The 24,985-nt window shown below is 40.8% G+C and overlaps 2 protein-coding genes across 9 annotated transcripts in view; one reads left to right on the forward strand and one right to left on the reverse strand.

The window, feature by feature from the left end:
- Positions 1 to 7,933, reverse strand: mettl9 (methyltransferase like 9). 2 transcript variants are annotated; one of them, XM_012855915.3, is made up of 6 exons: positions 7,737 to 7,933; positions 7,380 to 7,535; positions 3,568 to 3,758; positions 3,276 to 3,485; positions 2,082 to 2,266; positions 1 to 1,980 (listed from the first exon to the last, which is right to left on the reverse strand). In XM_012855915.3, exons 2-6 carry the CDS (start codon positions 7,467 to 7,469, stop codon positions 1,751 to 1,753), a joined length of 906 nt encoding a protein of 301 aa, XP_012711369.2. In that variant the 5' UTR covers positions 7,470 to 7,535; positions 7,737 to 7,933; the 3' UTR covers positions 1 to 1,750. The 2 variants fall into 2 exon arrangements, with proteins under 2 accessions (XP_012711369.2, XP_012711360.2); XM_012855906.3 differs by lacking the exon at positions 7,737 to 7,933 and having other exon boundaries at positions 7,380 to 7,725.
- Positions 7,934 to 10,186: 2,253 nt separating this feature from the next.
- Positions 10,187 to 24,985, forward strand: part of LOC105920296 (caskin-2) — a 65,195-nt gene continuing 50,396 nt past the window's right edge. For 4 of the 7 annotated variants that reach the window (XM_036142337.1, XM_036142338.1, XM_036142339.1 and 1 more), the window contains exons 1-2: positions 10,192 to 10,259; positions 13,134 to 13,587. In XM_036142337.1, the coding sequence (XP_035998230.1) occupies positions 13,476 to 13,587 (112 nt within the window). In that variant the 5' untranslated portion in view covers positions 10,192 to 10,259; positions 13,134 to 13,475. Of the gene's footprint in view, positions 10,260 to 13,133; positions 13,588 to 24,985 lie in introns of all 7 variants that reach the window. The other 3 variants (XM_036142335.1, XM_036142340.1, XM_036142336.1) reach the window with 2 other exon arrangements.

Consider the following 24,985-nt stretch of genomic DNA (forward strand, 5'->3'; position numbering starts at 1 on the left):
TAAAAATGAATATTTTTTTTATTCAGGAACTTTTTACTTTCAAAAACACTCCAGTCATCATGGCACATTTATGAATAGTCATTTGGCACCCTCATCTGGAGAACACACATTGTTTTACAGTTATCCATGGAAAGGATGGGAAAAATAAATAAATAAGAAGGTTCCACACTTGTTCAATTTAAAACCCATCAACGATGCCGTCGTGCATAATTAGAGCTACACTTCTTATTGTTTGTAGGAACGCTTCCATTATGCACACGTGAGCAGAAAATGTGATAGATGGACCAGATAGCATTATGGAGCCATTGAAACTTACATATTCTCTCCTCTTCACCGCATGAGCATCTTATTTTAGCCACAGTATTAAACTAAAACACACACAGAGCAGATGTTGGTAGCTAACATACATATCGGGGCGAATCAGGGCACTGACTGGAGAAAAGAGCCTCTGTAGCTCGACAAAGTTCATATGCCAGTGGACAACTATCAGCATCTTTATCACAGCTTCTTGTTTATGGGACCAAGTAGCCAAACACTGTTAAGAGACCCTTTATTAAAACATAACACAGATATGGCAGCATGATGGACTGTGCTCAGGAACTCCAACTTACGTGGAAGCTATTTTGATATGTACCACGTTCTGAAACATCAGTGCTGACCCAGGACACGCCCCCTATGGAAGTAGGATTCCCTGATGGCAGCAGAAAACGCCCCTGCCATAGGGCAGATAATGTTTGAGGGTGGAAGAATCCCATCCATGTGCATAGTTATCAATCAAGCACATTATTCCCATCTAAAATGAACACTGCGGGAACATGAACTAGAAGGTGTGGCTCACCAGATACACAGGCATCCACCTCAGCCTTAATCAAGACAAAAAAAAAGAAAAAGAAAAAGTCTCCAAACTGAGTGGAAACATCCACAGCTATAGCTCGAGTGAATCAAGATCTCACGGCTCCTAAAATAACTGTTTATACATTTTGGAGACTGCAGTGGTTTAACGCTTGCAGCAGTGAAGTAGACAAAACTGCGAGTAGCTCTTATTTCTACGGCTTTAAAAAGGGGATAAAGAAAACTGAATGAAGAAAAAAGATGTGGGGTCATGTCTGCGGGCCTCAAAAAGATTAAATCCGCCCCTGTTATCGCAGGTCCACACTATCCATGCCAGGATTACATGTTAAAGAGTAAATGTGAGACTTCTTGCTAATACAATGTAGAGACGACCATAAAGGCATTACATCAAGTCAGTGTCTGAAGTTCGCTTTGTTTTGCTGAACTTTGACTGTCAGTATTCAGTTAATGTCAAGAAGATAAAAACAAAACAATATTCTGGCCTTGCCATTAGTATTTGTAGTGGTTTTCATTAACTAAAAGTTAAAAAATACATGTTTTAAACAGAACTTCCATCGCTATTTTTTCTTCGCTGACGAGGTTAACATTTAAAAACTGAACAATAAAAACACGTAGGAGACTTTACAGATTAACACTTACAGCACGATGATATTTCAGAAGAAGTGATCTTCAGAGGCAGTCCTTTCACTTCTTTCTTTTATTGCTTAAAAAGCTGAGGTATCCCAGGATCTGAGAGATCTAAACCACAGCACCTGAGCTTCACGTGTGACTCCCCATTTCCACCCAAGTCAGAAACCAATGACTGTAACAATGGCACATTTCACATTGCACTAAAACCCCATGAAAAAAAAACGAGACAAAGAAACCCGCAACATTTGGAAAATATTCCTTTCGATTTTCACCGAGGAGACTCTGCGGCGTCCTCCGACGCCTTCAGAACGAAAACGGCATCGTCCAGCACATAGTAATCGTTGTACATGTCGCCCTCGCAGAGGTACGGCAGTCGGGTCACGGCCTCCAACTCGAACCCCGCCCGCTTGAAGACCTCGTTGCACAGGTTCGTTACTTGCTCCTCCCACATCTTTCCTGCAATTTTAAGGTGCTCTTTTGGACGCTCCCACTTCCCTCCTGAGAAAAAGCGGGGGAAAAAAAGAAAGAAAACACTCATTTTGTTAAGACTGGAAATCAAATCGACAGCGTGACGTGCCGACGTTTGGTTTCCCACTGACCGACTTCGATGTAAGGCTGGAAGGGAAGCACGGCGGCCAGGACGAGTCTTCCCGTCTTGGGGACTAAGGAGCTCCTGATGTCCCGCAGGAGACGCAGAGGATCGTCGCAGCGGTCCAGCAGGTTTAGGCAGCTGATTACGTCGTACTGGAAACCGGTATGCTGCCACTCATCTATAGCCAGCAGTCTGCGCACAACAGAAGCCAACTTAGGAAAGCGTGGATTTTAATGCAAGGATTGAACAGGTGTACTAAAAGCTGCTCACTTATAAATCAGGTAGCATGAACAGTGATACCAGGTCTACACAGAGGACATAAACCCCATTATCAATCTCTTCTCAGTGAAAATGTCATCTAAATGCCTATTCTGATGATAACGCACTACTCATTTGGTTTGAATCGACAAATACAACCCTAGAAAGTGCTGGCATGGTAAAAAGAAAGCACATCTTTTAATCCTCGGACTTTACAAGTTAGGACATAATAAGAAGGAGCTGGTCTTTAACAGGTTCTAAAATCACTTACATCAAACTAACCATACTGTCATTATTCATTACTAAAAGCAAAGCCAAAAGCTGTGTGTGTAAAAAAAAAAAAAAAAAAACACAAAAAAAACACCACATACACCATTGCGCCTCCCATGGGATTTAAGAGGTAATAGCAGCCATAAGTAAGTGTGTTCACACAGTATCAAGGTGGAAAGACATGAGCAACGATCTTGGAGAAGCAATTACTGCTGCCATACAATCTGGGAAAGGTTATAAGGTCATTTCTAAACTATTTTCAGTCCATTATTCTGCAGAAATTAAGGGGGGTAAAAAACTACCAGCCTCAGTTGCATGTTTTTTCATGGCAGTAGCATTAGAGAAAAAGACAAAACAAGCACAGCTCATTTGGACAGACTGCCGGAGGGCATTATTTTTTATATGAAATGAAAGTAGGAAGCGACGAAATTGCAATACGCAAGTAAGAAATGGGGTTATGAATTGGTTAAGGAGTAAACTGGCCCTGAGCCATCAGAAATTGAGTTTGTTTGATTTCACAATTTCACAGTAGCAAAAGTAATTAACAATAGTTAATCTCTGAAATGACTGAGCCCACAAATCTGAGTGTTTTAAGTCATTATAGGGATAAGAAATCTTTTAAGATCTGCATTTTCCATCCTGAAAAGTGAGAATTTTTTTCCCTCCAACTCACGTGTAATTCCTTCTCTGGAGATGCCACTTCATTGGCGGGGAGACCTCAGTTACATAGACCTGCCTGAAGTGCACTCCCATGACCTCTGTGACTCCTCCGTCCCCGGCTCCGAGGTCCAGGAGCCTCTCGGCCTTCCAGTCCGGGTCGATCCGTAGCAACTGCTGGAACTGGTGAGGGGAGAACACGAACATGGAGCCCCGGCCCAGAAACCTGAGGCAGGCAGCAGGTCAGAGGGGGCCGGCGGGATGGGGAGACCTCAGTTTCAAACAAAACAGCGGTCCGTAGCGCTCACCCGTTGATGGAGGTGCGTGACACCATAGGACTGAGGACGGTCGATACCAGAGAGTGATAGAGCTGTGTGAAGAGCCAGCCGGACTTCTCCTGACTGCGCTTGAGGAAAGCCTTGGTGTCCGAGTCCAGGTGGCTCTGGACAAACAGGGGGCGCACCGATTCTCCCAGCAGGTCGGGGCAGCACCTGTACCACTAAAGACACACAGGGAACGTAAGAGAGAAATAAAGACTTCAGTGGTGTCGTTAGTCTGAGAATAATAATGAACAATATATGTTTACTCATAACGAAGTTTTAAAATACATATCCATTTCAAAATAGATAATACATGTATAGCGACAACAGTCAAGGCTATGCTAAATTCACTGAAAACAACAACAAGTGGAGTTCCTCAAGATTCGCTCTAAAGCCCCATGTTGTTTTGCTGCATACAGTCATCCAAGAAAAAAAACTTTTAATTTAAAGGAGCATTAAGGGAAATTTCGCCACTAGGTGGGTTGTTGAGCACTATCTGTAGACCAAAACAAGATGTGTGACAAGGCACGCCTATCTCCACCTCCACTTCAGCTGCAACCCGACCCCACTTTCCCCATGAACGTTCAACAGACTGACTGGATTTGATCATAACTGGGATTGAACTGTACAGTAGGTGGCGGTTTTGGAATGAATTGGACCAATTTAAATGGACTTTGGACAGAACTGGATTATTTGTCCCTGGATATGAACTGGACCTGTTTGTTACGTTACAGATGGCTAGACGAGATACATTTTTTTTTACAGAGGAAATCTTGACATGCTATTGTTAATTAGTATGGTTGTTAGTTGCCTGGATGATCATATTAAAATAAGATGTTACATCACTAAACAGGTACGTCTCAATAAATCAGAATAATATTGAGAGGTTCATTCATTTCAGGAACTTAATTCACCAAGCTAAACACATTAATAAGACAGACTGACGTTTCCAAGAATTTATTTCTGTTAATTATGATGATTTTGGACTTACAGCTAATGAAAACATGACATTTAAGATTAGAATATTACATCTGGCGGGTTTAATACTTCTAATCTGACAATCGAGCCTCATCGGAACACATGGTCTAATTTATTGAGATGAATGGGATAGCTTACAGATCCGGTGAGCGGATCAAAAACGATTGACGGAAGAGATCTGACCATGATCTGTAACCAGACAATGCGCTGATCCATTTTTGGACTGTACAGTTTGCATTTGGTTTGGATCCTGTAATTGCGGTTTGCGAAATGGTTTTCACGGGCAAGTTTTGTCCTCAGTATTTGTAGCAACAACACTCTTTTTGATCTGACAATTAAGCTTTGAAAAAAAAAAAAACTAGCAATGAAACCAATTTTTCATAGGTTAGGTCTTATGTGACGATACACAGCGCTGTGGAAAAATCACAACCAACTGAAACACTGAAATAGAACCCATCTCTATCGGACGAAATGAAGTAGGGCTAACAGAAAAACAACAACACGTGATGGCCTGATGTAAGGAAACAACATCACTGGGATGTGAGAAATCCACAGTGAGAACCTTTATCTGCTAATGGAGAAAGTGTGAAGGAAGAGGGAACGTTGCCAGGAGTAACAGGTGTTACACTAGCCCACCAGCATTACTCCATGAGCGCATCGGTGACTCATCCAGGAGAGCCTGACAGGAGTGAGGGAGAAAACTCATTTACGGCACTGTTAACCCAACTGCTATGCCTTCATACTAGGGCTGAACCATATAGAATAAAAGCATATCAATAAAATAAAAATCATATTGATCGATAGCGATAATTAGCAACAAATTCAAACCATACTTTAAGTGCAGCCCTGGCCACTGAATTCAAACTCAACCCAATATTCAACCAACTTTTTACCAAAACTGCAAGTTTTTGAATGCGTTCTTTGAACTGTTTAAAGGGGCGGAGCTTGGTGACGGAGCGTTCCTGGGTCTGCATTTGGTTTTGGAGGATGTAGAGACCAGTGACGTGCGGTCAGGGGAGGCAGGTGAGGCAGTGCCTCACCAGCCATCATGGAAAGAAAGAAAATATATAATCATAAAGTAATTTAAATTGTTATATTCATCCGGTGGTTTGTACTAAAAAAATATTTATTTTTCATGTAGCTTCACCAATTTCGATTTTTATTTGTTCAAAATCGCTGAATTTTCTTATTTTCCCATTCAAATGCTTGGAAGCGATGCGGGTGAGGCAGCAGCGAGCTCTGCCTCACCTTGGATTGCGCAACCCCTGGCTCTGCGCTGGCTGCTAAGCGGAGAGAGCATGTTGCTGTACGGCGTCAATAAAATGGTTTAAACAAATTTAATATGTGAACTTATTTCCAATAATTTAGCTTATGTATATAATGTACAGTGCTTTTTGTCACCAACTGTGTTTGTGTAACGTGTTTCGTGTAATGAGCGATTATAAACGGCAGAGAACAGGTTCGAGGTGAGGCAGGCAGTTCTCTTGCCTCATGGCAGGGGGCGCTCAAGATCCCAGACGTTCGTCTTGTTCACTCCTCAACTGCCGAGTAAGTGACAGCGAGCTAGGCTAAACGATTCGGGAAGCAAGTCAAGTGCAGCGATAGATTATAATAGAGATAGTGATTTTTTCCCTCTCTTGCATTCATCCATCAAAAACGGTGAGGGATGAATGCAAATCTCCTGGACAGCTTCTCAACTTTTTGGCCGAGAAGGATCTTGTTGTAACTGTTCCTGAGGCGACAAAGTTGCTCCAGCTCGTGCTCACGGTTTCAGCTACTACAGCGTCAGTGGAGCGGTCATTCTCAGCCCTGAAGAGACTGAAAACATACAGCAGGAACAGGACGGATCAAGGAAGGCTTTCTTCCCTGGCAGTGATCTCCATTGAGACAGAGAGACTTTTAAAACTGAAGGAAGATAAGGAGGACTTCTATCGCAAAGTGACGGATGTTTTTGTGCAGAAGGAGCGACGCATGGACTTCATTTATAAGTAAAGGTAAGACAGTAATAACATTTATTTTGTTTTGTTTTTTAAGGAAATGTGTGTTTTGTGAGCTACCGTTTGTATGTGTAAGGATGCAGAAGTGAAACATAACCTGTAAACTGCTGTCAATCTATGCATCTATTTGCAAATCTGATTCTGATGACGTCAGTGCCTCACCAGCTATGAACCTCACCGCACGTCACTGGTAGAGACTAGTATTAACCTACCTGATAGGGTAGAAGACAAAAAGGAAAACTGTTCTTCTATTGAACGTTTTGTTGACTTTTTTTCCTATTATCGATAGACGTCTATCGGTCGATATATATATTGTTACTGAATTATCGTCCAGCGCTACTTCATAGTATGAAGCCTGCAACCTTTACAGTCTAAAGAGCCATTTTGTCTACAGTCCACTTGAATTAAACTCGTTCGGCGCCGCAAATGTCGCCTGGCCTTTTGAAAAAAAAAAAAGACAAGTTATAATTTGTGGTAAAGATCTACTGTAGGGAAATATGTTGTCATCGTTAAAGAAACGCCCTTTTATGTCTATTTTGATTTTTTTTTCTTTTTAAAAAGAGGATGGACGGGATGTTGATATTTGTGGATAATGATGTAAAACAAAAATCATAGTTTCCAACATAATGAAAAAACATTGATTAAAAATTAAATATTACGGGCACTTTTAGCATCATTCTATTGTGAAAATAAAAGACAATTAGTCCAAGGGAAAAAAAACCCTGCTAAAACCTGCATTTATTATCATTATTACATTTAAATACCATAATAAAAATATAACTTGGAGCCAAAGTTATTAAGAGCCACAGGTTGCAGGCCCCTTACCTCCTGCTGGTCAGCTGCCTCGCCCTCGGCCACCATGCTCAAAAAGAGCGAGCGGACCAGCGGACTGCGGATGTGCTTCCCCGTCCACATCCTCCTGATGGAGAGCAGGAAGGCCACGTAGCCCAGCACCCAGGCTACAAAAATCAGCGTTCTCAGCTGCACGGGACACATAATGGAAGAAGAAGAAAAATAAAATAAAAGCTGTCTGTGCGCTGGAGCGGACAGAGAGCGGCTGTCTCGTTGCAGGAGAAGTTGATAACAGCGGCGAGAGAGATGTGTTTAATAATGAATGGGTGACAGGAGAGAAAGGAGGTGCAAACCGACACGTCCCCGCTTTTCAAAAACAACCAAACAAACCTGAGGAGGGCGCGGTGGGGTCTGAGCAAACCTGCTACTGTCTAATTCTTCTTAATCTTCGGAGGGGAAACATTGTCTGCTGATCTAGAACTAACGAGGTCCGGCTAGGTTTTCTGCCCCGTGAGCCACTGCCCTGAGATCAAACAAAAACACAAAGCTACTTCCGCATCGCGCACTTCCGGGTTTGCGCTGCGCAGCCTGCGCAATGCTCGACTTGACGTGAGCTCACCCGAAAACTGGGGTACCGCATAAAAAGCCACCCTTTTTTGTGACAAACAGTGCACGTTCTCCATTAAACTCTTCGCCTACCAGAAACAATAATAATTTAAGTTTAAAACTGTATTGACCTATATTTGGGGGAAATCTGTATTTTATCCATATTTGCTCACTTAATTGCAATGATCACAACCTCTAAATCTGATCGTGGTTATATTTTAATGAGGACGGTAGAATGCCCATATACATTTTACATTCAATTTTCTTTTTTTTAGTCACACTATGGTGCTCTTCGTATCTGTTGATATAGGGAAAAAACAACAATTTAAAAAAATGCTTTTGACATATTTTGAACGATCGCGTTCAGCGCTGGAATAAATTACAGTCAATGGCACAGGATAAAATACAGTGGATTAGCGGTTAAATTCCTGTCAAATCTAAGGTGCATTGCGCAAGTTTGGAAGTTAAATAATATTTATTTTCTTTCCCACGGATGCCTTTACAGTTTCCCGACATGTAAAATGAGCTTGGCAACTGCGGTAAATAGAGGAAAACTCAGTTCATGAGAGAGGGATTCAAACCGAATCCTCTGAACGTGTGCGTGGTGTGACGCGCTGCACGTTCTCGTTCACCTGGCTACTGCATTCATGAAAGAACACGGGCTAACTTCAATATTTATAGCCTTCTTACCTCAGAAGACTTGACGCCTCTAAACAAAAGACGCGCAGTTGGAGCGACAGATGCTTTTCCTCTTCTCCTGTGTGCGTGTCGTGTCAACTTGCCGCCAGAGGGGGAAGACGTCTGCAGAAAATCCTAGAACTTACGCAATGCTCCTTTAATGTTTAGCTGTAAATTTTTTACGGGTTTACATGAGGCTCTAAAACACAAATTTGCTTCAGATGGCATCCTCTTCGACTGAAGACTATTTTTTGGGAAGAACTATTAAAAAATTAATTTTTTAAATAAAAACAAAATTATTTTGTTTACCTATTTTCAACGCAGTTGAATATTTTCCAATTAACTGCTTTCCTTCTGTAGAGCTTTATATTTTCTTAGGAACTGTTCCTGTTATGGGCTGCAAACGGGCATTTGCCTTGCAGCAATAAGGTCCTGGGTTCAAATCTGAGCCCGGGGTTCTGCAACGCAGTCAGGTCCGATCCCTGAGCATGCACGGGTTCTCTTCGGGTATTCCAGGTTCCCCCGGTAAAAAAAAAAAAAAAAAAAAAAAAACAAACAAAAAAAAAACAAAAAAAAAAAACAGGACTCTTAGGTTAATTGTTATCTCCAAATTGTCCTTAGGTGTGTGCATGGTTGTTTGGGGGCCTGTGTTGCCCTATGATGGAGTGGTCCAGGGTGCATCCTCCCTCTCGTTCATTGACCCCTGGAGATAGGCTCCAGATACACTCGCGACCCTGCACGGATAAGACCTTGGGTGGATGTCCCTATCATGCACACTCATCAGTAATGACTATGACTATGTGTTTACCTGTGAAGGGTCAATCAAGTCTTCCTGAATGTTAGAAGATGAAGCTTCAGGAGACCTTAAATGGTCAGGACATCCTTCTCTTTGCAACTTGATCTTGGAAAGTCAGACCAGGGATATGGGATTATTTATTCACCTAACGTTTCGTATAATAATTTTTTTAATAGTTTCTTTCAAATTCTTATAAGTAGTAATTTTAGACAGTTTTATTGACCAATAAAACATCTCAGGAAGGCTCCACCTCCGACAACTGTTTCGCTTACTGCGACACCTGCAGTGTGACGCCAGCAGGTGTCGCTGCCACCCAACTGCTATATCTGTAGAGATTCAGCGAGTCTAAATTGAAATGCTCAAAATAAGTGGAGTTTTGCGCTTCACTCCAATCACACCGACAGTTTAAATCCACAAGTGGGCTCCTTTTCGCTGCAGTTTCCTACAGGCGCCATGTTAACGCCCGACATAGAGACTGTTTGCTGTGTGTGGTATTGCTGAACTTGTCCACTATGCTTTGCATGCGGGAGTTTTGTAAAGTTAGTGGTGTTGCAGAAATGACAGGAAACACATTACAGGCATTGCTTTTAGAAAAAAAAAGACAATACGAGGACCAGAGATTCAAAATACATAGATTGTTTAAAGTCAATACACATTCATTGCTGCGACACTAAGGTATGATAAGCTTTCTTATTTTTCGCTTTGTCGCGACAATCGGGAGCATTATTTTGAAAGCAAAACGGAAGTGGATTTTGTCCCTGCGTTCAACTTGACGCTCCTCCGTGTCGCGCGGCTCAGTAAGTTGCGCTCCTCTGGCTGCGTGTCCACATCAGGTGAGAACTCCTGCTTTCCTTTCTGCTATTGTTCTGCTAAACGAAAGAATAAAAGAAAGAAAAGAAAAACCCGGGTCCGAATGCATGAAATTACAGCGGCGTTAGGGAATGGCGGCATTGTTAGACTTTTCCGCACGGAGCTGGCAACACCTTGACAGTTGGGAGCAATAAGTTTAGGGGACACCGGCTGAGAATCCCTAAGAAATGTGGAGAGTCGTGTACCGATGCTGTCTCTTCTGAACTGTTCTTAACGATACATTTAAACCACACATAATGTAAGTATGTATTTATTGTTTTAGAAATTCACATTATAGTGGAAAAAGCAGTAGTTAATGTTGTGTAACGTTTGATATAAAACAGTAGCCAGCGCTATGTATGTATGTATGTATGTTTGTATGTATGTATGTATGTATGTATGTATGTATGTATGTATGTATATATATATATATATATATATATATATATATATATGAATGCTTGTTATGGCTCCTAAGTTGTTCTATAATTAGTGTTTTCCATTAAATATCGCTGCAGTTCCGTAGCACCCCAGGGATAACAAGCCAGATTTGGACTCCTTGTTTACGTTCCGGCTCATGCGAAGCGGGATCTGTGCAGTTGTTTACGGCCTGGCAAGGTGCCTGGCTGCTTTTAGATCATGTGTCAGGGCAGAGACATGCATTGGCATCGGATCTGCTGCAGGCCCGCAGTGCTGGTGGACCACCCCCTGATGTGCTACCACCAACCGAACCTTGCTTCCTGGCCATGCTCTATCCATATTTCACTCCATCCGGACCGCAGGCTTGCATATAATTCCAGCTTGGTGTTGTGTCATCAGCGGCAGAAGCAGACAAATCCCCAGAGATGGTGTTAATACCCCTCTGGAAAGCACTTCTTTTGGTTGGTTAAAGATTCCGGTAGGTTTTAGGCAGCAGCTGCTATATTGCCTACGACTGAAGCCTTTGGACAACTTAAACTGCCTCACGATACAAAAGAAGATGAGTTCTCAAGGATAGTTATCAATGGAGCAAGGCCTTTTTTTCCTGCAGAGGAAGAGAAATAGATTAGTTTCAGGTTTGTGACAGAGCAAGCTTCCTGCATCACTAAACACAGAGGCTTAGTCAAGTTAAGCTTTTTTGCTTGAAATCTGGTAACAAGGAAACATCTTTCGTGGATTCGGGTATTTCCTTTTTCGACCAATAATTTCCATATGACTGAAAAATTAAGAATACCTGTTGCTCTCAGTGTGAGAGATTTCTCCTGATTGGAACATGAGAGGGCCGGTTAGCAGTAGGGGCTTCCTCCACTTTTCACGCTGCTGTTCAGAGATATTTCCAGCTGAAGCCGTGCCTTCTCGGTAAAGACATGGGACGGTAAAGGTCCCAAGGTAGGGAATTGAACCCTGGACACCTGCCTGGATCAACAAACTGTTGTTTAACGGGCCGCCGTTAGAAGAATTTGGTTCTAATGTTTAAATTTTTACGTCACCAAAACAGAGTAACTACATCCTCTGCTCACAGCCTTTTGTTAAAGTCAGTGTTCCTTCAGTTTCTTAAAGTGCTGCTTCTGCTTGGAACCAACAAGTAAGTAAGTAAACTTTATTTATAAAGTGCCTTCCACAGGCACAATGTGACAAAGTGCTGTACAACACAAAAGTGAAAGTGTTATTGTACTTTTCTAAAAAGTTAAAACAAATTTCCACAGCAAAATTGCTGTTTTCTAAGATGACAAAACTGCGACAGTTGCCTTTAAATACGATTGCATATTTTAAGTAAACCATATCGCAATGGTATAAGTGTACAACAAGCTAACGTTAGCTTAGCGGCTTGGGCCGCCAGCTGTTTCTACCTTATAAAAAAAAACCAAACGGGTTAAACGCATGACCTTTATGCGGGTCATGCCTCTTTTTGCTTTCCACACTCTGACTCTTCGTGTTTTTTTTTCTAAACAGTCCAACTTGTCAGTCGTGTGAGCGTCTTAGACTTTGTTTTTCAGCTAGCTGACCTGCAGTGTGCACCAGAAGGTGGGGAAGGAGTATTTTTTCGTTAATCTGCTCGCCACTGCCGGATAATTCTTCCAGAACTCTTGTGCTTCCCTCTTGCATCTCACGAAAGGCACTTTAAACTGTAACTTTGTAGAAATTTTAAGACACTTTAATACATCTGACCCAAATTTATTTTAAATGTGACACATGGCCTGAGATACAGATGAAGTATAACACATTTTTGGATGGGGCAAGGTACATGGGCGACAGTGGTGCACGAGTTAGGGAGTTTGTCCTGTAACTTGCGGGATGCCGGTTTGATCCCCCACTCTCACTGTCTCTGTTTTTGTGTCCTTGAGCAAGACGCTTCACCCGCATTGCCTGCTGGCGGTGGTCAGAGGCTAACCTATAGAAGTACAAGCCCTTTACCGTTTACCATACCATGAATTTCCACTTTTTTTCTGTTATTATTATTACTTTTAGATTTTTTTTATTACCGCATGTTGTTATTTTAAATTATAGAACAAGCTGGCGAAGACGGTTTAGGAGCATTTCCTCCGACTATTGGTCTGCAATGTCGGTGTTTCTTGTTAATTGTAACCAATAAATCAATCCAAATCAACACGTTAAATTCCAGCCCTGCAGAAAAGCATTAATTATATCCAATACATACATTTATCTACCAGCTGTAATTGAAACAAAGGACATTATTTGTGCATGTCCATGCAAATTACTGTGATACATAATAAAAGCTGAGATTCTCAAAGACCAGCTGGTAGGGACACAATTCGCGGGAAGTCCTTCCAGTCGCCCGAAAGATCGCCGAAGATTCCAACACTTCTCGTGAAGAGATGTGTATGTGTCGTGTTGATGTTGTCCTTGTGCTTGTTCAGCAGGTCGTGTCCAACGTAATGGCAGGAGATGCGTCCGCTGCTTCCTTCGACCTTAACGGAGACGGACTATGAACATCCTCTCAGCTCTGCGGGAAACCGAGCCGTCGTCACTCAGCAGAGATAATGGAGGCAAACTTCAACTCCAGGAGGAAGGCTACATCCTTGAACACTCAACCCGAGCCCTACGTTGACCATACATGGTGTTTACATGGCCGGGATTCAGCTGCTATCTGTTAAGATGCTGACCGAAGTTTGCTGAACACCTTCGCCTGGGGGGGGATCATCGGAGAGACGGAGAAGCAAAACGGCTCTGCCTCACTCCCGTGGACAAGCGGCGTATCTATGGTTTCATCGGCAGCCATGGGGAAGGAACAGGACCTGCTGGTGGCGGTGAAGAATGGAGATCTTCTGCAGGCTCACAAGCTTCTCTCTAAAGTCAAGTGCAACAAAACCAGTGAGTATGAAGGCTGAAAAGCAGCCGTAATCAGTCGGATTGTTGCTTACTTTCAAGCTGTATTTTTTTGTAACTTTTTATTTTTTTTTGGTACAACCACAGCAGCTGGTTTGGCTGTTGACTGCAGACATTACAGCCGCAAACCTGGTTTTGAAGGAAATCAAGCTGCAAAATCAACAAAACTCCTGAATCCAGGAGGTTCAGAGGGGCTTTACTCCTTCAGAGTTTGTTTTCTGCGTGTTTTTCACACCAGGCACCAAATGTATTCTCTTTTTTTCTGTTGCATTGTTGTAAATGACGACGTGCATCCTCACCCAGAGCCAGGGAAGCTTTAGGGTGCCTCGGCTGGGGCGTCGGAGCGGCATCTCTTTGTGGCGCTATCTGCTTTGGGGTTTTAGCAGGATGGTTGGCTGCTCAGTGACAAGCTCTGGGAACAAAGCGGTGGCTGTCAGGAAAAAAAGCCCGTTCTGTTCTTCGCACAGAACGCAGTCAGTGAGCGGGCACGGCTTGGCAGGGAATATTAAAAGTGCTCCTGCCTGGTTTGGTACCTCTGTTTATCTGTTGCTTTCACAACGCCTGAGGCAACAGCGCAGGGGAAGGAGAAGGTTCTCTGTTGTGTTTTGTGGAGCTAAATACAAAGGTGTCTTGGGTTGTTCCAGGTCAAAATTGTAGGCTTTGGAAAATGGATTTTTATAAAGCAAGAAAACCAGTGAAGGATTTAGTAGAGCTGCATTACGCCACATTTGTGGATGTTAGTCTTTTTGTGGATGTTAGGCTGTCTCCTTTCAACCCAACAGACTTTAATGACCAGCAAATACATTTTTTAATCTCTCAAGATTATTTGATGTTGGCTTCCTAGAGGTAGTATATTTTTAATTAGATCCCCCATGGAGGTAATTTTCCCTATCAGACGATTTTAATATAAATTCATCTCGCCACAGTATTTACTTGTTCACAGGTCCGGGGAGTCTCCAGGACTTTTTCATGAACTCTTTTAGCAATGGGCCCATATGGTTGAAGTGAAGCTTTGATAAGTGGACAGAAACTCCTGTTTGTGTCGTGGTGGTCTGTAGTTTCTTCACAGTGAGCTTTGGCTTTTCCTTTCACTGATGATTGTCCTTCTTACCTTAATTGTGATTCTGGGTTTTCTTCTGTCATATTTTGGTCAGAATATTTGGTGCTAGAGACTTTCCGTTATCATTCTCGTTAACTTAGCAGCATTTTATTGATATATTTTTTTTTATCCTTATGGCTTGATCCTCTGTATAAAATCCTGACAGATGTTTAAAAATGTAGATTTAAATATAATAAAAAAAAAATGTCATTTAAATTAATATGTAAAAATAATGATTAAACTTTATATTCTTCCCCCCCCCCCCACAAAACCTTCAGTATTCATTCTGTTGTAATTAAACTCAATTATTTTGTGTCAGGAAACATTTTTACACATTTTCTTCTTTAAACAGTATATTTCAGTAGTCAAGACAGTGTGTGTCCTTCATTTGGTAAAACACACAACATTATGTTAAGCAGGTTTATGCCATTGATCTGCACTCATCAACTATGGTAGAAAGTGCCTTGAAGTAGGTTTCTTTAGTCCGAAAGCTATCAGAAGTTAATTAAATAAATAACTGTTATATGAACTAAATAACAATATATTTCTTTCTTACCAAGAGTAGACATTGGACTGTTTTTTTTTACCAAGATTTTAAAAAGTCACAGTTTGGAAAGTAAAAAAAAAAAGCTTTGTCATACTAATCCTGCAGTCTACTTTCATTGTTTTCTGTTAGCTAATAACAGTACTTAAATTGAAAAATGCTTTATTCTATGCTTCTTCTTTTGATTGTCAGACCAGACGGATTCTTTCTGTGTTTTGTGACACCATTAGGATGGGAGTTGTAACGTGGGTTGGGTTTATAACAAGTGGTTAAACGGAGGTGTCAGTAATATCTAGCTGGACAGTCAAAACTCACGGCCATACCGGTCCTGGGAATTCCACAGTGTGCGTCCTTTAATTAAACCCACTCTTCATCAGCCTTGAAAAGCCCAGTTAAATGGGTGCTGTTTTGACAGTAATGAAGCGAACAGAGTCCGTACAACCTATAATTTTATTTTTTTGTTTGGAAGATTTGAATATAGCGCCCCTCTCACAATCCATCAGCACATATGTGTGGTAGTGACGCATACTTGTGACACCACTATTGGTAACTAAAGGTATATTAAAGAGGCATCCCGCAGTTATTACTGTTAGAGTTTTATTGTCCCCGTTGGCAGTTCGGGCTGGTTGTGATGACTGCAGGGACCCCTGCTGCTCTCTAATGATTGGGTGCAGGTGACAGAATTTGTCTCCAGAGATTTGCAGTAGAGATGCACCGATCCAGTTTTTTCCCGATCCAATCCAATACGATGACTGTATCGGCCGATACCCGATACTGATCCGATACTACTGTTGAATGAATAAACATATTATTTATTCATATGACTGAAGCTATCAGCCTCAAAATAAACATTGTTTTATAAAAAAACAAAAAAAACAAAGCCACTAGAGGTTTATTTAAAGTCAATGAATACACTCTATGAAGTCAGAAACACTATGTCTGTCTACACTTTCTCACTAAATAAGTATTTGAGGAAACCTTTAATCCTTATGTTAGATTGATTAATCCTGCTTTACCTCTGTGTGGAAATGTCCAGACAATTTTCAGCATTCTTTCTTATAAATTTACTTCTGGTGGTTTCATCATTTACAATTGTGCAGGTAATAAATTACATTTATTCTATATAAAATCATTATACTCCATAGAATAAATACATTCACAAGGTGTGTTACATGTAAATGTTAAGTTTACTTATGTAGGCCAACTCCATATACAAACAAGCATGTGGAGCCGACGTTTTTTTCTTTGCATCAGCACTGACTTTGCACCCCATTAGCCCACATAAAACTGCTGTTCAAAAGGAAGTAAGTTTATTATTAGAACTTGTTTTTTGGAGTTGCATTTTTGCGGTTGTTTTATTTCTGGTCAAATTGCATCATAATTCTAATTCACAGCATGCTAAATAAGTACCTAGTATAATGTTTAAATGGCAAAGAAAATCACAGTGACTTAATCAAAATTGAAATTGTTTTGTGGAAATGATTGATCCAAAAAAGTAGATGGACTAAAAGTAGCTCCTAAAGATGACCCAACTTGTCAGACTCCTTACATCGCTTCACAAAGATCAGAATGACAGAAAAGATCTAATATAAGATCAAATATATTAACACTACTTTTCATATAAATGCAGTTAGACAAACACATACATTTTGAAAAGTTCTGTTCAAGGCTATCGTCGCAATCTCACACCCATGCCCTCTTTGAGACGCCTTTATTTTTTCCCCCTGTAACTTCCTGTCTCAGTCCTGCTCTCGCTGATTCTGGAGAACTCTCACAAGGCAGAATCCATGGCATGTCCATTCACCAACTTGGACAGAGCCACGAATGTCAGACAGCAGCAGATCAGATACTGCAGCTGCCAGCGAGGGCTTCACAGATGACCTCCGCGCTCTCCTATTTAGAGAACCCTGTCGATGAGTAAGGATTGACGGGCTTGTTGTGATCCGCTTTGAGAGGCTGGAGAAACACCCAGTCCAAAAATAAGGTGGTACAGAGTACCCTGGCTAAGTGTTTACTTATTTTAACATCGTCTTACTATAGTCCTGTCCTGTGATAGACGTGGCAAGATTGTTGCTGATTGAAGATGCCACCTTTATTGGTTATGTTGTTGAGTTGCGTCTTTAAACCAATGGGTTCTAACACCGAAGGTCCTCATGTGGACATCTGGTTGTAAGTCTTCCGCTTTTATTTGCCCTGTCACGAAAAAGGAAAAGAGAACGGAGGATGAGCCCAGTCATTATAAAAGGACTCTTAAAGTCCAATAAAGCATGCTCCTTTGAAAGGGCCCCTTGGTGACCTCATGGTAAATTTCAGTGTCAGTGTGATGGCGAAGCCTGTCCATTAGTGCAAATTCTTAGGGGAGGTCTGGTAGTTTTCAGCTTTTATGGAGCTGTTAGGCAAACCCAGCACTAAACCTTCAGCATAAGCCCCAGGCCTGGAGTAGGCAGGATGCATATGTTAGAGAGAAGTATCTGCTCCATGGACTAAATGTTTTTGGGTAAAAGGGGCTCACTGATAGTTATGGAATCAGTAGGGAGTAGATCGATGATTATGGGTACTTGGGCTGCTGTTAATGGAACCTATTCAGAATTGTGTCATTAGTTATTTGCATATTGTAAATAAATGAATATATATAGAGATGAATGGCAGAAAAAGACAAAAAGTTGTTTAAGGACAAACCAGTGAGAGTTGGGTTGGTCAGCGACGTGTCTAAGAACACAAGCTGTTACCATACCAACGCATTTATTTGCATTTTGTTCTGAAAGAACAAAATGTGTGTTTTTTAATATATTCACTAAAAGAGACTGTATAATATTTTCTGTGTAAAAGATTAGAGATACAAATATTCAGAATCGCAAATACAAGTTTTCTTTTTTTTTTTTACCCTGGCTATTGCAAGTTTTATGTTCAAGTGTCCATATTGAATGTTGAGGTTGGGGCTGGTGAGAAACCCCTGCCTAACTCCAGGAGAGCTCTCTGTTAATGTTTCCACTTTAAACTAGCAAATTTAATCTTTACAGTAAAAATGATTATCCATTAATAAACAGTATCCACCTACCAACTGCACAATTGTCATTTGTAGGACGCTGTTTCTCTTATTTTCTCCTTTTTTTGTTTTTACGGCATAACAATGACTGCAAAAGGACAAGTCCTTTTATAATATTGCTTTAAAAAGTCTCTAAATATGGTGGTACATGGAAAACCTGGTATTTATTTGGGTGGTACTTGTGAGAAAACATATGGGAACCACTGCACTGGATGATCTTCTGTGAGACAAAACTATAAGATGGTAACACAAGTGTTTCTGCATGTATAGGATTTACCGAAACTTAAGGTCTTTGACACAGAATAAACATGCTTAACAATGTTATATAAAAAAGTCCTTTTTGCAACCAGTTTTGCATGACAAGATATGTGTGTTCCCAGTTGGTGTTTAGCTGCAGGTAGCTCTATAAAAAGCTGGCTGGGGTCTGCAGCCAGAAGGGGATTACCTTTACCACTGCAGCTGACTTGATGGACATGGAGCTGAGATGGGAGGTTTCCTCTGCAATCAGCCATCTGCTGACATCAGGTTAGGGATCAGTCAATAAGTGGGCCGACTGCCTCTTTTTGCTTAGCATATGCAAACACAGTTTGTATGTAGTCACAGGGAAAAGTAAATGCATGCTTTCTGGGTTCCTGGGCTTTGTGTAAATTTTAAAAATAAATAAACCGGTCCCAGTTCTTAAAATAGAACCTAATATATTTTTGTTCTTGATGCAATTACCACAAATTAAATGCCAGCCTTTGCCTTGCATCACAACAAATGGATATAAAGGAACTTAAATACTCACATATCATGCATACAGCTGGTATTACAACAAGTGTTTATTTCTCTTCCAGATGAATTTTTTTTTCTAGGTTTAATGATCCAAAACAGATTCAAAATATACGATTGCTGAATTTTTTAGACCAAAATTTCTCGTCTATTAAACATTTACTCTTTGTTAAAATCGGGATTCTGAGTTGTCAAAAGTATTGTTAAAATCTCTTGAGTCCCATGAGCTGGGCATATCACCACACTGTCTAGGTTTTAAGTCAAAGACTTAAACTTGCTGAAAATGCCATTTCCACAGATGCCATTATATAGCGATTAATCCTAGTAATGAATCCTTGCTGATGTAGAGTGATGGGTTGCTGAATGTTTTAATATTTAATCCCCTAAGAATATTGCAGAAGAATTTAGACTAGAAGAATTTAGGGCTAGGTGACAGTAGGTGTCCAGCCCTTCTCACCGTTCTGCTTATAGATTGCTTTTAGTGACCACAGCCAACGAACCTGCCCTCTCCACGCTGGGAGTGGAGTTTTGTCTGTTGTTTAACCCTCCATGAATAGGAGCCATTGAAGATGAAAGGTTTCTTTTTATCAAATACTTCCATGATTGCAATGTGTTTTGCGTGGACGTACAGATGACCCAACCCCTTCTTCTGTCATGCCTAATATAAGACTTTTTGGACCTTGGGCTATTCAAAGCAGTTCATTTGACTACAGTGTCAGCGATCCATGTATAATGTTTGAATGATGTGAGCATCCCTTCATTGTTAACATGACACACTAACGATAGCATTTAGTTTTTTAGCAGTGTATACTGGAGAGATTATTTTTTTAGTTATTGGTGGATTTTGGCTTTTTTTTATCTACAATAGCAGCAGACTGTCAATCCTACGGTGACGCTGAGCAATGGAGCTCTTTACAGTTTGGTTCAATACAAGATAATTTAATATGGAACTGTTCCAATTGTTTTTGAGAAATGTTTACAGATCACAAAATAAATAATAAACTTTCCTACCAAATTTCCATATAGCCAATGTCTGCCAACCTTTAGTAATGGGAACAAACCACCCGACCCACCAGGCGGTCAAGTGGTCTGACCAATTTTTGACCAGGGCCAGGACCCTTTTTAAGTCCCACTTAAAATGATTAAAAACCCTGTTTCCCCTTAAGGGGAGTTTTGAGTCAGGTTGGGACTGAGTCGCCCACATGAGAGGCTTTTCAACCCCGCCTCCTCCTGTTCTTCTCCTAAAGTGTCCTGAGGCTGAAGACTGGAGCGCTGCTTGCCTCCAATTGCAGATGATTACAGGTCAGCTCCTCCTGTAATGTTCTATGATTGTGAATCAGAGGCGAAAAACGAAAAGCTCTTAGGAAAATTGCCGAGGTAAAAATTCTATAGGAGGATTTATGGTTTAACCAGTTTTTGTAGCATTCTCTTGCTAATGTCAGAAAATATATTTTAGTCTCGTGTAAAGGAATACCATCCTTTTTTTAAAAAGACAACATTTTTACTATGCTCACCCAAATATGCTGAAGTGTGATCTTCTCTTAAGGGCAATATTCAGCTCCACTTATTCTCATGAGTCAGCCTTCTCCTACCTAAAGAATATAAACTCCACTTACCACCATGACTAATGATCATTTGGAGGCCAACAGCAGCAGCTACTGTCTAGACTGTGAAAACTGTTGGCTCGTTGCAAATTCAGAGAAAATTCAAATAAATTAAATTTTTCTATCAGCATGACTCATTTCTCAAGGGTCTATAACAGTGTGAAAAAAATCCTCAATACAATTACATTCATATTCTTTCAAATGTTACCCTCGTTCAAACAAACTTCTACTACTTCAATCAATTGTACTCTCCCGGTCAAAAGTTTACATCCGCTCTTGTTGCCTCAAGTGTAAATCATGTAAATCATTTTGACCACTCAAAACCAGTAGATCAATCTAAAATCGGTTAGTTTCCTGGAATGGACTGGGGTTTTAAGAATAGTGTGCTAATTTTTAATAACGATAGGAGGTACGGTCCGTTTCAAAAGCCTATTTTGATCTGCTTTATTTGCTCTAGAACAGGTTTGGATGTGTGTTTGGGATTATTTTACCACTGTAATACCAAGTTTCAACCGTCTAGCTTTTGGTCTTTAGTAAGTTGAAGAACTTGGAGGTTGTCTTTCTTCTTCTTTGTTCAGTCCATATTATACAGTTCACCAGTGCCACGTGTACCAAAACAAATCACTAGTAAGTCGTTGCTATAACAAATGCTTAAGAGCTAGTAGAGTTCTAAGTTTTCAAAGCTTGCTCTTTACTCATGCAAACATAACTCTTGTCAACCAAACAGCTGATTCTTTGTCTCTTCCAGCATCAAAACTTTCCTCAACGCAGCATTTGGTTTGAAAATACGGGTAGCTGTACCTTTAACTTCTCCATTTTGAAGCAGGAGTTCTTTCTGTTTTTGGCTCCCTCTTAGTTCATGGCAATGTAAAAACTCAACTATTTGTTGAATGGGTAATAATTGCGTGCTGCTGACTCAAGTAAAACGGAGATGTTGGACAGCGTTCATACCCTCCCTTCAGCTCAAAGACGGAGGTTGGGTGACAAACGGTGTCATATGTAGGCCAACTCCATATACAAACAAACACGTGGAGCCGACGTTTTTCTTCTTTGCATCAGCACTGACTTTGCACCCCATTAGCCCACATAAAACTGCTGTTCAAAAGGAGGTAAACACATAATAAACAAAATGGAGTGCTAGTCAGTAGACAAACAGATCGCGTAGATTGGGCCCACACACTTAATATTTCTCACCCCAGGATCCACAATGGCCCCAAATAATGTGTTCAATCTCAAGCAAGAGGTTGCCGACTTTATTTAGACATGGATTTTTATTCCAAAATGTTTAGATAAAGGTCTTCTATACAGATGGATTTGGATTTGGCACATCTAAATAGGATTTTTTTCACCCATAAACTCTTATCTCAATTGAGCTGCAATTTCATGCACGCGTGTTTGCAGACACATGATTTACACGTGGACATATGCGCTTCAAGTGTTAGTGTCATTTTTCACTTTTCACCACGCTAGTCTTGCTGCTTACCCCTGCATCCAATTAGCAGTAACCAAGTCACACCCAGGCTTCTTTCTCCAGCCTCTTGCTACCCCACCCCCCACCCTTTGGTCTTCTGCTTTGAATTAGGATCTCCCCATCTGTCCCGATGTCAGATTAGGAGCTTGCTCCTCTTAAGAACACCTAAGAAGAGGCAAAGTTATGCGTGGCTGTGGTTCAGATGGAAACTAGAGTTGTTGCCGCTTTCACACATACATTTTCATCGTTTATTCCTTTGTTCCGCTAACCGTTCCTTTACGTTTCCTGTGCAGCGTCAGGTTGGTGTAGTTTGCCCATTACCTAATCAATTAACCGGGATAAACAGTCTTGGCCGGCTGGCAGCCAAGACCGAGGCTTTGGGTTTACCTGCTCTTGCTTTGTAAAACACACACACACACACACACACACACACACACACACACACACACACACACACACACACACACACACACACGCACGCACACACACACACACACACACACACACACACTAATCCTGAACCTTTACCTCCCGTGACAGATGGGGTAGGCTGTCTAGGATTGCTTGGGAATTTACCAAAGGAATTACCTTGTGTGTTGGAGGATTTTTGTGTGTGTGTGTGTGTGTGTGTGTTTGTGTGTGTACGTGTGTGTGTTCAGTCAAAAGTATCACTTAATTTAGCATTACCAACCTTTTATTACTGCCTTTAGGCTACACATAGCTCCGTCTGAAACTTGTCTTCTTCTGGTTCATTTCTTTTCTTCTAAAACTAAAAAAGCAAGTTGCCAATCAGCCACGTCCCAGATAGTTGTGTTTGCTCTGTTACCGAAAACCTGTCCGAACTTTCTTTTGTGTGCACTGGAGTCTCTAATTCAAAGACAACAGAGCTTCTGTTGGCTTGCTTTTGGTGCAGACTCTGTATAATTGTCTTACAAGACCTTTTTATCGTGTGTGTATGTGCGTGTGTGTGTGTACGTGTACTTGGTTGGAAGGGGTGGAGGGGAGTGTCTACCATGTGGGAATTGAGCCGTCTCAGTCTAATAGGAATCAGCAGTAGAAAATCCTGTTTTGCTATTCTGCTTCTTTTTTTTTTTTTATTATTTTCTTTTCATGTCATATCTCGCCTTGCTTCACTGTTGTTCTACACACTGTAATGAGATGTGTCGGAATAACAGTGTGCTTGCTACGCACAGACATTTAATATGATGGGAACAAGTGAAATTGCTTTAATGGCTCCTCTGGCTTATTGTGAAAAATTTATACAACTTCTGTTTTAATCATCTAACTTTTACTTTGACAATTTGTATGTGGGTTATGCAGATTTTTTGATCATCTTATTTGAACATTGTATGATACTCTAATCCAGGAACCTAACCTCTGTGTAAATATATGAATTTATGCAAAAAAATACAAGGCTTAATTACAACGAACGGATACCGATGTTTGAAGTTTTTTTTTTTTTTTTGCTCTGTATGAATATTAACAGCTCAAACAAACATGTCTTATAGACGACCATCTTGTTTTTAATGGAAGCGGGTTGTAATACTGCTACCACAATGCAGCGATCCTCAGTCTTCAGTATCTCCGTTTGGCAAAGAAAGGTGAAACAGCCCTACAATAAAACCAAACTGTTGCCAGACTGTCTGTGTGGCTTGACCTTAGCTGCCAACAGATGAACCAAAAAGACAAAAGATAAACTTAAGGAACATTTAATAACCATTAATACAAGAGTGGAAAAAAGCCAAATGGCACTCCTTCAGTTAAAACAGTCAATGAACACGTATTCATAGGCTAAAAATGTAACTGTATGTCCTCTGACTGCTTACATGAATCAATAAAAGTAGGAGAAGGTGAACACAAATATTAAGACCGTCACAACTGGACAAGGCAGACTTGATTGGTCACAATTTTTTACTTGAACCAGACATCCACATTAGCAAAACACAGGGCGCACCCACTCCTAAATGACTGGCAATGCAAATAAGCTGCTGAAAATGTGTCTTTTTTGTGTCGCTAGTCATGCCCCCTATAACGTGATACCCTAGATAGGGAGCCATATTGCCCGTATTTAAAAAGCCCTCTGGTATTAATCTTTCATCTGATGTTTGAAAACAGTATCACATCCTTTTAGATGTGGAAGACAATAGTCCAGTTAACACTTTATATTGTATATATACTCAGGGGTGCCACAAGAAAATTGGGCCCCGTGAAAAAAAGTCAAATCCCAAAAAGCTCATATATGTATATAATCTTTCTTTTATTGGGCTCCTGTCAGTCAGCAACCCCTTAGAATAGTCCTAACTGCCCCCCCTCCCCCCTATATGGCGCCCCTGTATATAGCAGTATGATCTGTCCCACCAGCCCAATATATGTCCTTTATATGCCGTCATAAATTCTACTAACTGAATTGTTGGGTGTGTGGCATGGAAATTGGAAATTCACTGATGTAATAGTACAACTCAGGTGTATACATGTCTGATTACAACTGACATATTTCCATTGTTTTGTTCGCTTTTTGCCTCAATTAGATATCAGTTTTAGAATAATACATTTTACTTGAGAGAGGATTGGTTTCCCTGAACATTGTCATAAAGCTGGCGTGGATGAACCTGGTGGAAATGCGACAAACTGGGCACTGAAAGGAACCTAGCCGAAACTCACAAACACATCAATAGCCATTTTCCAGCTACTTTTAACCTCAGACTTCTTACAAAAATCTGCATGCTTATCAAGGAATAAGTGGAATAAAGTCCTAATTTAAGTTAGTTGCAGTTGAACTGTGGCTCATCTGTCCTTTTTAATGTATGCAAACTCACACAAGTCTAGATATCAATAGTGCTCTAACCCT

This window comes from Fundulus heteroclitus, chromosome 10 (assembly GCF_011125445.2).
Source record: "Fundulus heteroclitus isolate FHET01 chromosome 10, MU-UCD_Fhet_4.1, whole genome shotgun sequence".
Lineage (NCBI taxonomy): Eukaryota > Metazoa > Chordata > Actinopteri > Cyprinodontiformes > Fundulidae > Fundulus > Fundulus heteroclitus.

What these genes read in the sequence shown, in the direction of transcription:
- mettl9 (XM_012855906.3), bottom strand. Translation starts at nt 7,550, where the DNA reads ATGTGTCCCGTGCAGCTGAGAACGCTGATTTTTGTAGCCTGGGTGCTG. An exon ending in AGGCAGCTGACCAGCAGGAG is followed by an intron (nt 3,759 to 7,379) that starts GTAAGGGGCCTG and finishes GTGTGTCTTTAG; the next exon opens with TGGTACAGGTGCTGCCCCGA. An exon ending in CCAGCCTTACATCGAAGTCG is followed by an intron (nt 1,981 to 2,081) that starts GTCAGTGGGAAA and finishes GCTTTTTCTCAG; the next exon opens with GAGGGAAGTGGGAGCGTCCA.